A 13,547-nucleotide genomic window follows, 5' to 3' on the forward strand; every position below is an offset into this window, starting at 1 on the left:
CAATTGACTCCACCCTTGCCAAAACCCAGGCCTTATTTCCCAGTGATTACTTTGTAAACATGAACTGCTCTTTTATTGGCGTGATAATGTTTGTTTAAGACGTTCCAGAGTTCAACGGATTTGGTCAGGTTTTGTATTTGATAGTCAAGTCAATGCTTCAAATATTTCCTTTCCCTGCTCATCCTGCTCCTCAAAGATTCATGCTTGTTTTGTGTTTTCCATTCGAAGAAGTGGGGAATTTCACACTACTTTGTGTGCCCTGAAATTTGCCGCATCTCTGGTTTCTGGAGTGGAGGGAGGAGATAAGAGAAGCAAATGTGTGCAGAAATTCACAGGAGCAGTGAAAAATGTTTAATACCCCACTGGCCTTATCTGAGCATCTTCCAGTCATATGGTACAAAAAGTCACAGGCACCTGGAAGAACTGGGGGGGGGGGCACCAGGGGCAATTATGATTTCCTGGGCATTGGAATTCTGTGCACCCAAAGCTCAGGACTGGGGTGTTCCCTGTCTGATCTTTTCTGGTTTTTCTTCTCTCCTTGCCCGCAGCCATGGCTGTCCGAGCCCCTGCTCCGCGGGGCGACGCCAGCGCTGAGAGATACCTGTTTGTGGATCGGAACCAGGTGGGCAACCCAGCCTCCCAGGCTGACTGGACGGCCAAGCGGCTGGTGTGGGTCCCATCGGAGCGCCATGGCTTTGAGGCGGCCGGTCTGCGCGAAGAGCGGGGGGACGAGGTGCTGGTGGAGCTTGCTGAGAACGGGCGTCAGGTGCTGGTCGCCAAAGATGACATCCAGAAGATGAACCCGCCCAAGTTCACCAAGGTGGAGGACATGGCGGAGCTGACCTGCCTCAACGAAGCCTCTGTGTTGCACAACCTCAAGGACCGCTATTACTCAGGCCTCATCTATGTGAGTTGGCTTGCCGGGGGGGGGGGCGTGTTTGGGAGTCCTGCTTCTCGGCTTCCCCTTTCCCTACCAATTTCAACTTTCCCCAGAGGCCTGGCTGCACCTTCCTGCCCACCCTCCACTTGGTCCCACGTGGGGAGCCATTAGTCCCTTGGGGACCAAGGTCCCATTTCCTGGCACTCCTTGCTGTGAGTAGCCCCTTCCCCTCCACGAGAACCCAGGCACTCCTGGCTTCCAGGCCTGCCTTTCTCAAACCCAGTGCTTCCCAAACTTGGGTCTCCAGCTGTTTTGGATCACAACTCCTATCATCTCTGACCACTGGCCCTGCCGGCTAGGGATGATGGGAGTTGTAGTCCCAAAACAGCCGAAGACCCAAGTTTGGGCCTCTAGACTTGCCACCTTCTTGACTGAACCCAAGAGTTCTGGCTTCCACCACCCCATTCTCTCATCCACCAAAAATACACCTCGGCTGGGAAATCCGAATGATGCAGCTCATACCGTTATTGCCATCATAAAGAGAGAAAATGTGTAGAGTGGCACAGAGCCTGAATTTCTGGCGGGGGGTGGGGATGGCGGTGGCGGTGGTGGAAAAATGTCATTGGGTGCAATTCTTACTGGTGCAGAGAACTGCCACTCTAGGCCTTGTGTTCTCTTTGGAGAAAGCACCAGAAACTTGATATTGGAAATCAGAATGGAAAACAGGCACTTTCTAGATTTTAAACTGGAAGCACACGGCTCTCAGGTTGAGGAGCTTGCTGCTCTCCAACTGGACTACAGCTCCCATCATCCTTGACCACTGGTCCCGCTGGGTGGGGCTGATGGGAGTTTGAGGCCAACCACATCAGGAGGGCCAGCCACATTTGGAGGGGCACAACCCGCATCTGGAGGATCCAGGCCCGCTATAAGTATTTTTTCATTTTTTCATTTCAGTGGTGGCAGCTAGGCCCCACTGGGTAACCTAAGTCAAACTGGAGCCCATGTGCCCCCTACTGGGGAACAGTTCCCGGAGTTTGTGCTCTTGGCCCACGGGTCTGTGCTCCCTTCTGAGTGGAGGTGCGGTTTTGTTCAGACGCTGAGCTGTTCAGTCATAGCAGGCGCTGGTGCCAGGGAGGAGGAAGAGCTGGTTCTGGGGCTTAAAAGTTGGGCTTTTGTTGTTCCCAGTTTGTGGAGCCCGGGTGCGTGGGTGATGACGCCAGAAGGGGGGGAGCTGAATCTCCTCCACCCCAGCAACACACGCAGCTTAGCTACGAAAGGAAGCGGGGAGAGATGCCCCCTTCTCTTCTGCCCTGACTGGCATTGTCAGCTTTGGTTTCCGTGCCACCCAAGCGGGCACAAAAGGCTGCCCTGAGAGGCAGCGTGCCAAGGCATTCTCTCAGCCGCACGTCATTGCTGACTCGCGGACAGCCCAGCAACCCTCCCTTCCCCCGTTCCAGTCCCCACCCCTGCAGCTGGGTATCGGGGCGGGGAACGGACTAGACCTGTTTAGCTAGAACGAGGTGTGAAACAAATTCTCCCGAGGGCGCAGTTGCAAACACACACACTTCATCTTGAGAGTGGAAGGCTCTAGATTGTGGGTCGCCTAGCTCTGCCACCTGCTTTGGGGCAGAGGGCCTCTTCTATGGGAGATCCCAGCAGGGGGCACCTTTTGAGAAAGTGCCGCATGGAAGGGGGTTTCTGCAGCTTCCCTGGGCGGCATCTTTTGCTCAGGTGTCCCCCCCCCTCTGCTGTTTACTCTACACCTGCCTCCCTGCAGTACCAACCTATTGCTTTGTGTTCTGTTCACATTCATCCAGTTTTATGCAGGCTTCCAGCCTCACTTGCCCTGCAGTAAAACTGTACAAGCATAGTCAGGGTAGGTCTTTGGGGCTGGGGCAGAAGCCCGGGGCTCCACTCAGCAGAGCGATTTGCAGGGTCCCCAAATACTGTCGCAGCTCCGGTTTATCTCATTTTGAAGTTGGGTGCAGAAATAGACTGTGCCCTTCCTGTAAGACCGTGAAGTCCAGAGTCTAAAATTATGTAAGCGCACCACTGGATTGCTTTGCTGTGCGTGGAACTCTGCTCTTAGCGTGGTACCATAAACCACCCCAAAATCGGGCCGGTGGTGGTGTGACAAAGACCAATCAACATTCAGCGTAATTACCAGGTTTAAAGAAAACCACGGCCACAGTAGCGTTAAGAACCGGCCCCCGTTGGGTTATGTGTGAACAGTCTGTTTGCCTTCTTAAGCTTGCCCACTGTATTTCCTTCTATAAAAAAAACCCTGGCAGTATGTACCCAGGAATGCCCTTGCAATGAAGCCGCACGAGGCAATTGTTTTGGGGCAGGGGATTTTCTTGTGTCCATCAATCCACATCATTTTTAAAAAAGAGAGTTCCAGTCCAGAACCCAGAGACTTTTCAGAGCTGAAAAAGCTGGGATCGCCTCTTTCTGCCGCATATATATTCTGCCCCCCAACCCCCAATTGCTGCTCATGTAAACCAGGTGCCTGGTCCCTGCTCAGCCTTAAGATACGCTTGATTGATAAATTGGAAGTGGATTAACTTAGCCTGCATCTCTTTTTCTTCCATTTTGCTTCCGCCCGAAGCAGAAGCAATTTTCGAATTTTCAGATGTTGGTTTTGGAAGGAAGCAGGGCAACTTGAGAGCGCTTGTGCGCAGGCATATTTTACCTTGCGGTTGTGTGTGTGTTTTGGGAATGGGGCTTGCGGAGAACTGTTCTGACGTGCTGCTCCCCCTCCCTCACCCCCCTTCCTTCTCCTGCAACGACAGACCTATTCGGGGCTTTTCTGCGTGGTCATCAACCCTTACAAGAACTTGCCCATCTACACGGAGCAGATCGTGGAAATGTACCGGGGCAAGAAGCGCCACGAGATGCCACCCCACATCTATGCCATCTCTGAGGCTGCCTATCGGAGCATGCTGCAGGGTACGAGTTGGAAAGCGAAGGGGGCACACAAGAGTGCCATACATTTCAGGCACTATGATGCCGCTTTAAACAGTCATGGCTTCCCCCCCAAAGAATTCTGGGAGCTGTAGTTTGTTAAGGGTGCTGAGAGTTGTTAGGAGACCCTTATTCTCCTAATTCTTTGGGGGGAAGCCATGAGTGTTTAAAGAGGCATCTCATGGCGCCATAGAAGTTCAGTGTGAATGTGGCCCAAGACTAGGGCAGGGAGGGACCTTGCAGCAGCTTGCTATGGGAGGTGGGGAGGGGTGGAGAAGTTCCAGCCATTCCCTGTTCCAAGCTGAATTGGAGGAGGGAAGAAGTGTGTGGCTTTGGGGTGAGTGCGCAGTGTGGTATGTGTCAGAGAGGTCCTAAAAATCCTGTGGTCGGTGAGCTTTGGGTGGGTGGGCGGGTGGTTGCATGTCTGCCTCTGGTGCCCTCTGGCGGAGGAGACGGCTCCTGCCTCATGTCTCTGAACGGTCTCTCTTCTTCCTTTCCCCCCTCCAGACCGAGAGGATCAGTCGATCTTGTGCACGTGAGTGTCAGCAGGAACGGTTTACCTGCTGGGGAGGGGCTTTCAGCAGCAGGTATGTGGGTGAGCCAAAGGTCATTACACACCCATTGCTTCACGTGCCTGTTTGCCTGCGGCGGTGGAAATCTTTGTGGGCCAAAAGGGCACCGAGCACCAAAACACACAAGGCATGCTAGTTTAAGCAAGAGGATCACTGCAGGCCTGTCAGCTGTCCACAATGTGGGCTGTTGTGCTCACACAACCTTACAAATACCCATCTTGAACCCCTGGCTTCGTTTGCCCAGCTTCCTCCTGTTCTGTTCAAATGCCAGGCTGGGTGGGAAGCACTTCTCTAGCAATGTTCTTCCTTCCTTCTCTCCTCGTGACAAAAATGACTGATCTGGGGCCTAAACCACGAGGCTTGTCTCCCTATTAAGAGGAAAGTGAATAATGACACTTTATCATTTAGATATTGCTTTAGAGACACCTTGGCCCTGGGGACTACAACTCCCACCAGCCCCAAGCCAGCACAACCCCCTATTCCCCTCTCTGAGCTACAGTTCCCAGAATTGCCTGAGAAGAGGGAGGGATGGCTTGCTTGTCAACACCGCTTTTAAAATCGTGGCTCTCTGCGGGGAGCAGGGGACCTCCAAACGACTCTCAGGACTTTAAGCAAAATTCCCAGGATTCTTTGGGAGAAGCCGTGACCGTTTGAAGTGGTCCCATGCCGCTTTAAATGTTCAGTGGAACCTCTCTGTCAATATGCTGCGCCAGCTGAACTGATGTGCGATGCAGACCCAGGAAGCAGGAAGAGAGAATGCTGCGTTTATTTACCTCTTTAGGAGACCACTTAGATGAAGCTGGGGAGGGAGAGGGGGGTGAGTGCCACCCAGGATCGAGCGCCCTCTTTTTCTCACTCCCCGGTGTCTGGTCTCCTTGGCAGGGGTGAGTCAGGTGCTGGGAAGACGGAGAACACGAAGAAAGTGATCCAGTATTTGGCCCACGTGGCTTCATCGCACAAAGCCCGGAAGGACCACAGTGTGCCGGTGAGTGACCTCTGGCCGATGTGTGGTGTTTTAGCTTTTACTCTGCTCTGCCCCCCCCCCCCCCGTTTGAAAATGCCCCCTCCCCAGTAAGTGTACTGGCCTGATCTCTCCGCCAACCCTCGAGCGGAGTTGACAGGCTCTTCCTCTCCCCCCCCCCCCGGTGTGGCCCAACAGCCTCCTAGCATCCAGGGCTCAGCTTTGAGCCAAGGCCAGCCCGGAAGCTTCCCCCAAATGCTGGTGCCCAGACTCCGGAATGCGTGAAGTAGCGGGAAAGTGGAAGCACCCTTCCCCTGAGTGCCTTCCTCTGCCACACCCGGTCTGTGCCTGCTTGGAATGTCTGTGGCATCTGGGCAGAGGCATCCGGGCAGAAGCCAGCACCAAAACGGCCTGCCCGTCCCTCTTGTGTTGTTGTCGAAGGAAACGAGTCGCTGCCTGTACCTGTCGTAGTCATTCCTTTCAACCTGCGTTGCCACGACTGCTCACTCTGTCCTTCCCACCTGCCCTGTGTGCCTCTTGCCCCCCGTGTCCTTCCCCCCCGCCTCCCTCCATCCCTCCCAGTCACTGCCGTTCTGTCTCGACGCCCTCGCAGATCTGCAGGTGCAGGGCTTGTCCTCCCAAGCGCTCCTGCGTCTTGGCGGCAGTAGCACAAGACGAGGCAGTTGGTGCCCGCCCTGTTCTGTAAGTGGCTGAATGCGGGCCTACTGGAGTCAGGATCCCTTCCCTTTCTCTCTCTTGTCCGCAAATATAATAGAGATTTCTCCTCCTCCTCCTCCTCCCGCTTTGGAAGTCCTGGGCACTTGACAAACTGGAGACGAAACCAGGCCTGTAGCCAAACATTTTGCGGTGAGGAGGTCTACGTGGGGGCAAGGAACCACTGCTGAACTGCCAGAACATAAGTACAGGCCACCTGATATGTCAGAGTCAATTGTTCCCTGCGGTAATAAAATAAAAATGAATTAACATTTAGGAATAAGGGTTTGGTGCTCATGCGTTTGTTATCCCAACACTCACTGGCCAGAATGTTGGAAGTGGGGAGGAAGTTTACTCCTAAGTTAAGCAGTTGGGCAGAATAGAACCTGCAGGCCTCCCCCCCTATACAGCCACAAATAAAAGCGTGAAGAAAGTTGACAAAAGAGAAGCTTTCCCTTCCTCTCATAATATTACGACTCAGGGGTCACCCAGTGCAGTGAAGTTGACAGGAGAGCAGATTCAGGACAGGCAAAAGGGAATCACTTCTTCACATAGTAAAATATTGGTGCCTGGTAAAAACATTCTTGCTTAGACAAGCCTATCCAGGTGCTTAGAAAGTTGCAGGTAATTTCAATCTCTTTTGGTATTTCAACTTTTGTATGTTTTAAAGTATGGTTGTGAATTGTTCTTGGGTTTTCTAGTTTTCTCTTTTTGCAAACCGCTTTGAGGCTTTTTTTTTTTTTTTTTACATTCAAGCAGTGTATACATTTTATGAAATAAATCAAATAAATAACGAGTGTTTCAATGTGGAGGGTTCCCTGCCATAGGGACCCGGTGATTAGGCCAGTTTACGTGGAGGGAGATCTGCCCTAACCCAGTCTGTTTTGGGGTCCTAATTTGGCCCCCCTCGGCTGGTTTTATCCGGCCCCTTTATTTATTGGGGTCAAATTCTTTAAAAAGCTCAACTACTTTGGTCGGCCCTCACGCATGTTCACTTCATCAAATCTGGTCCTCTTTGAAAACAGTTTGGGCACCCCTGCCTTAACCGATGTCTGCTGGCCATGACAGCTAAATGGAGCTTTCCACATTGAGAGGCTGCCGTCCTCTGTGGGGGCAGCAGCAGCAGAGGGCCATTGGATCAGGCCCTTCTTGGTTTTTGTTCGTTTTTCATTCTTCACAGTTAAATGAGTTTTACCTAGAAGCGTCTGATTGGCCAGTGAAAGGAAGCAGGAAGTTTGACTAGATGGGCCTTTGGGCTTGCCCTTCACTCTGAGATCCTTTTAAGGAGGAAATGGCAAAGAGTGAATCTGGTCTGGTTGCAGGACTTGGGGGCAGGAGGGGGAAGCTTAGAGGGCTCCCATTTTCTGTCACTGCTAAATGATATTTAATAGCAGCGGTAGTGATTAATATTATTGCAGAAGCCATTCTATTATCTGCAATGCCATCAGCGTACAGGGCATCCTACAGAGTCACAGTAACCAGAGCAAATGCTCCCTGCCCTCTATCTTGACACGGGGCCATTTTCTCAGGCATCTTCTTACCTTTCTTGGGAGCTTACTGAAAAACTGAGAGAAAAGTGGCACCGTCTGTGCAGAGGGGCATTGGCAAGCCTGGCTTCCCTGGCCCCAGCACCCAACTGGATCTGGCCCTGGAGCCCAGTGCCTGCAAAAGTGTGGGTTCAGCTCTGGGCCTTCCCTGTTGAGCTGCCTTCCTGTTGTGCTTCTGTTCACTTCTCGCAGTCTGGATCACATGGGGAGGCGGCGCTGGGCAGGGGGGAGGGAGCTGGTCTTACCTTACTAGATGGGCATTTGGGCCCTGGTTTTGTAATGGGGGCAGCGTGTGTGTGTGTTTGGGAGGAGGGGTGTTCTTGTGGGCCGTTGAGGGGAGCCTGCATTAACCTCCCCTCTATTGTCTTGCTGCCCCAGCTGGAGTACCCGAACGAAGCCAAACAACAGGCAAGAGAGCGCAATGCATGCCGCTGAAATGCCAACTCCCTGCCCCCCCGCCAACCCCCACCACTGCTCCCTCCTCACTTGCCTGCCCTCCAACGCTGATCTCTGGTCACTTACTGGCTGCCGCTCCTGACAATGCCGACTCCTTGGGCTGCGATTCTGGCTTCGAACGCTTTTCTCGTTGGTTTTTTAAACTTTTGTGTTCTGTGTTGAAAGCGGTTCACTGGACTCTCTTCCCTCATCAGAGCCAGGGCGCTGGGCTCTCTTGAGAAAGGAACAGGATTCAAGGGGTGCTGGGAAAGGGAAGTGGGGCGCCTGGGTGCCCTCCCTGCCCCCCACCGACCCTTGCATTGGTTCCCGGCTCATGTTACTGCATCGTCACTGTTGGGTCTTTACTTTTTATTCGTTGTCTGACTTAATCCTTTGGTTGTTGTTCATTTTTGTTTTGTCTTTTGTTTTGTTTTCCCCACCCCACCTCGTCTTGCTCCCTGCTCTCTCCCTCCCCGCCCCCATTTCATGTTTCGTGACGTCATCCCCACCCATAGACCTCCAACCCTGCTTCCTACGTGAGTAGTTTTCCTGTTGTGCTTTGGGAGGGGGGTTCGGGTGGGTATTGCTCCCTGGTGCACATGCTTGTGGGGTTCACATCCCCGCCCCACACTCTGTGGTCAGAAAAATGGAAGATGGAAGTCGCTTGGGAGTGATTCCCTTCCAAGAGGGCAGCCAGCTTTCCTCCTGCCAGGATCTAAATTTCTCAGAGCACTGCATCTGCCCACCCCCTGAAAAAAACACATTTCTAGGGCTAGAGCCTTTGAGAGCTCTTTCTACACGGCTTTATCTTTTGCTGCTTCTGGGTCTGGGCAAACCCCCCACCCCAGCCCACCCCCCACCTGACCTCTTTCTTTTTCTTTCCAGGGTGAACTGGAACGTCAACTGCTACAAGCCAACCCTATCCTGGAGGCCTTCGGCAACGCAAAAACAGTAAAAAACGACAACTCCTCACGATTCGTAAGTCGGTCTTTCCCCGCTAGTTGGTTCTTGCATGTAGAAGGTCCCATATTCAATCCTCGGAGTCTCCAGGCAGAGGGGTACGTGGGGGGTGGTGAAACCGGTCCCCGCCAGGGAGCAAAAATCACCCATCGGACTATGGAGTGTATGATGTGTGTGGCGACATGCTGCCTCTGTCGTGGAGAACTCAGACATGGGAGAAGCTCCCCTACCTTCTTGCAGCGTGGCACAAAGGTGTGAGGATTTTTCTGTCCTTCCGCCTTGCCTCACCCTCACTACGGATGCTTCCAAGTACTAGAGTTGCGTAAAATGTGGTAATTTCTAATGTGGCTACTGTGGCAATGTGAGTTTTTTCAGGGTGGGGTTGCCTATACAGGTCTCTGCCAAAGGACCCTCGGTGTGCCTCTGTCTCCAGGCAGGGCTGGGAGAGACCTTTGCCAGGCGAGCTGCTGCCAGTCAGTGCTGAGCTAGGTTGACCAAGGCAGCTTCTTGCATTCCTATTGTTACGGCATGACACCATAGGGTCTACCGATCTGCCTTGCCTCTATCCGGCAGCTGGTGCGGGGATTCCCTTCCCTGCAAATCCCCAAGTGCGTGGTTTGCAGGAGATTGGCACTGTGATTTCAGAGCTCCAGTCAATGTGTCGAAGTCAAATCAAAAGAACTGGCCACAGAAAATCCTGGAGTGCTGGCTGAGTAGAGTCTGAAGGTGGGAACATTTGACCTCTTTAGAACATCTTGCCTGTGTTTTAGCTCCTTCCCTGAAAGGAGTAAGTTGCCCTTTTGTCTGCTTGAATGGTGGCAATGTTAAGGCCCAGCCACCTTCTGGGGGAGAACTGAAGGGCAAGAAGCAGCACAAGGTAGCATTCATTATGTGGCCTGTTGGAAAAATAAAAAGGAACCAAAATCCCATCTAGCTCAGCATCCTGATCTTGAAAAAGCCTCTCTCCCTCCCCAGCAACGGATATTCAGAGGCTCCTCCACTGCTGCCATCCAGCAACCCCCTGTTTACCTTTCCTGTACTGGTGTTCCCTGCGGACCCATCTACCCATCGTGCAGGATGCAAACCCTTTCAAGAACAGAGTTGTAGAGTTGGAAGGGACCACGAGGGTCATCAGTGTCCAACATGGGGCTGAAGGCCATGACCCTGAGATTCAGAGTCTCATGCTCTGCCGACTGAGCCATCCTGCATCTTCCCTGAGCCATCTTAAAATGCACCTGAACCCACTCTTCAGAAAGGGCAGCTTGTGTACACAACTGTGTTTTTCACACTCCCACCTGCTTTGTTGAACTATGGCAACAAAGCCTCTCCTCAGGAAGAAAAACCAGTTTCTTCCTGTCCTTGCCAAAGATCTGCTTTCAAATCCCCTTTGTTGTTGTTGTTGGGAAATGTCACTTTTCGGTCCCTCCTTAAGAAGCTGAAATAAAGTGTTTTATCTTCCTCCTTGTTGAAAGGAGAGAAGTCAGCTTCACATCACCCAGTAATGCTAAGTTTCTTCCAGTTGGTGCAGAGGCAAGTTTCTACTCCTTCCTGCTGAAGAACGATTGATTAGCTCTGACCTCATCTGCAGTTGACTGGGAGAGGGAAGTCTGCTCTTAGCCTCTGTTAGCCTGTTGCCCTATAGAGGGTTTGGGCTAGAACTCCCATCAGCCCCAGCCAGCAAGGGAATTCTAGTCCAATAGCACCAAGTGGCCCAAGGCTACTCTGTAGTTTGTCAGAATGTTTAAAAGGGCAGGGGGAGCAGGAAGAATCTAATAATTTCAGAGCGTTCTTATTTTAAAATCATGGTGCATTGAGTGACGTCCAGTATTAGTCATACTTAAACTGATAGAAGTCAATGGACTTACATTAACTTACTTCCATATATTTCAGTGGGTCTGCTCTGAGCATCACCTAGCCGAATATCACCCTTCTTTCACTATTATGTTTAAGGCTAGAGAAAGCATTCTACTCTCAATGTGATGTGCACACATCCCCTGATTTGCACGGGGGTTGCATTCCTGGCCCCTGCGCATGTCGGCGGAACACATGTAAACCCACCCCTTTTCTGGGTTGTGGCGGTGATGTGGGCACGCACACGATTGCACGTGCATTGAACAAGCATAAAATGGTTGTTGCCTATATATTGTGTTTTCCAGGGACCTGGGTATGTAAATGAAGCAATTGTCCTTTACAAAGCCGCTGAGCCCTTCTGATGTCTGTCTCATTTCTCTTTCCCCTCCTGCTGTGTTCCTCCAGGGTAAATTTATACGGATTAATTTCGATGTAGCTGGCTACATTGTCGGAGCAAACATAGAAACATGTATCCTTGCTTGTGGAGTTCCATGGATTTAGTTCGAAAACTAGGACTCCCCTGATTTCGGTAGGCGAGAGAGCAAAGCCTGAATTAGAATAAATATGGGATCCTGGATGCGGGGATCCCTGACAGGTTAGAGGTACCTGTGGATCCTAGACCCAGGGATTCCTGATGGTGTTCTTCAGCTTTGGGTCCCCAAATGTCATTGGACTACAACTCCCATCTGACTAATCTGGCTGGGGATGATGGGCTTTGTAGTCAAACGACATAGGCGGGAGCCAAGGTTGAAGAGGTAAGCTAGGGAGTCTCATAGCAGGGACTTCTGCTTCTTGGGGGAGTGAGGCAAGCTGGCTTTGTGGAGGGGGGGGGGATACGTGTTTCCAGATGCAATTGTCCTTCCTCCTTAACCCTGAGCCGCCCAGACCTGCTGGAGAAATCGCGAGCCATTCGCCAAGCCAAGGACGAGCGGACTTTCCACATCTTCTACCAGCTCCTGGTGGGCGCTGGGGAGCACGTGAAAGGTAAACGGATGCTGTGCCAGAGCAACATGAAAAAGGGGGTCCAGTCCTCCTCCTCCCACGCTTTTGGACCTCGGCTTCCTAAAGCAGCAAGCAACAAACTCGAGGGAGAAAGAGAAGGGCAACGCTTTAGCCTTCTTGCCTCTCTGCATAAATCTGGAAGTGGAACTGGCGGGGAAGGCAAGGATGACAGCAGTAGAAAAGCAAAGGTGGTCATTGATGACAGAGCAGCGCGTCTTACAGCACGGGGAGCTCCTGGGTGTGGGAATTGGCTGGCGGAAGTGTGGCACCCTTGCCTCAGAGATGCCTCTTTTTCATCAATGGCGCTACAGGGGAGCTGCTGTTGGAGCCCTTCAATCAGTATCGCTTTGTCTCCAACGGATACCTGCCCATCCCAGGACAGCAGGACAAGGAGATCTTCCACGAGACCATGGAGTCAATGCGAATCATGGGCTTCTCGCACGAGGAGATACATTGTGAGTCGTGTGTGTGTGTGTGTGTGTGTGTGTGTAGGGGGTCAAGAGAACAGCTGTGATCTGTCTAGCTCAGCCTTGGCCACCTTGGTTGCCCTCCAGAGATTCTGGACTCCGACTCCCATCAGTCCCCAGCCAGCACATCCAGTGGCTGATGGGAATTGTAGTCCAGAACTTGTGGAGGGCCCCAGGCTGGCCGAGGCTGAGATAGCTGATCACTATTTGCTGACTGCGTCACACCACATTCCTCTGGGGATGTTCCCAGGCAGGGCGTGATGGCGACACCCGTGACCTCCTTAAGGCGCCTTCAGCATCCGGTGGGCAGAAACTTGCTGCTTTTGAACATGAAACCTGTCATTCTGGCCCATGTGGCTGGTAGTCTCCCCAGTCGCTGTCTCCTCCCATGTATGTCACCTAATCAGAAATTAGTTTAGGTGTTTGTTTGTTTTTTAAAAAAGATGACAAAGTGACTTAAGAACCTGGACTAGGAATCAGGAAGTCTTTGCTTCAGACTGAGACTCTGCTGTGAACTTGCAATTCTAAACTCAGCCCTCCCATGCCGTGCAGAGATATAGAAAATAAACAGTGCAGGGCTGTCACGTTATCTTGTTGCATTTGGAGGACTTCGGATGCTCTCAAGGTGTTGCATGTGCTGCTCTCGCGGCTGAGCTTCACAGGTCCTTGCATTTTCCTTCAACCTGCTCCCTTAGCCTCCTTTGGTGGATGACCTTGGGTGTTTGCATCTGCTCAGAGGGGTGGAAGGCGGAAGCATGCTCACACTAAAGGCCTTTTTTGCCCTCCCCCCCCCCCCAGGTATGCTGCGGATGGTCTCAGCCGTGCTGCAGTTTGGGAACATTGTCTTCCGTAAGGAGAGGAACACAGACCAGGCCTCCATGCCTGACAACACAGGTAGTAGCGGGGGCTCACCAGCTCTGATAGGCAGCCAGCTAGATTTGCGGGGACAGGCTCTAGCGGGAGAATGGCTATTTTGCAGTCAGAGCTCAGCCTGCCTTCCAGAATATATAAACAGTGATGGCTAACCCATGGCCTTTCGGGCAGCTGATACCCCCAAGCAAATTTTTCTGCTCCACACAAGACCCCACTCATTTTGATGGCAGCAGAAAAAGGGGGGATTAAAGTAGACGCAGCATTAGGGTGGGTAGAGAGGGTCATCAACTTCTGGAAGGGCCGCATGTTTCCCCACCCATG

The 13,547-nt window shown here is 52.2% G+C and overlaps 1 protein-coding gene across 2 annotated transcripts in view; it reads left to right on the top strand.

The window, feature by feature from the left end:
• The window catches only part of LOC309354650 (uncharacterized protein), a 60,965-nt gene that overhangs the window by 11,576 nt on the left and 35,842 nt on the right, over positions 1–13,547 (top strand). The window contains exons 2-12 of one of the 2 annotated variants that reach the window (XM_081884907.1): positions 549–907; positions 3,673–3,829; positions 4,352–4,379; positions 5,299–5,401; positions 8,017–8,046; positions 8,589–8,609; positions 8,959–9,051; positions 11,290–11,353; positions 11,770–11,868; positions 12,198–12,341; positions 13,152–13,247. In XM_081884907.1, coding sequence (XP_081741033.1) covers positions 549–907; positions 3,673–3,829; positions 4,352–4,379; positions 5,299–5,401; positions 8,017–8,046; positions 8,589–8,609; positions 8,959–9,051; positions 11,290–11,353; positions 11,770–11,868; positions 12,198–12,341; positions 13,152–13,247 — 1,194 coding nt within the window. The remainder of the gene's footprint in view (positions 1–548; positions 908–3,672; positions 3,830–4,351; positions 4,380–5,298; positions 5,402–8,016; positions 8,047–8,588; positions 8,610–8,958; positions 9,052–11,289; positions 11,354–11,769; positions 11,869–12,197; positions 12,342–13,151; positions 13,248–13,547) is intronic. The other variant, XM_081884906.1, reaches the window with a different exon arrangement.

This window comes from Podarcis melisellensis (genome assembly GCF_964234715.1).
Source record: "Podarcis melisellensis genome assembly, chromosome: 13".
In the NCBI taxonomy this organism is placed as follows: Eukaryota; Metazoa; Chordata; class Lepidosauria; order Squamata; family Lacertidae; genus Podarcis; species Podarcis melisellensis.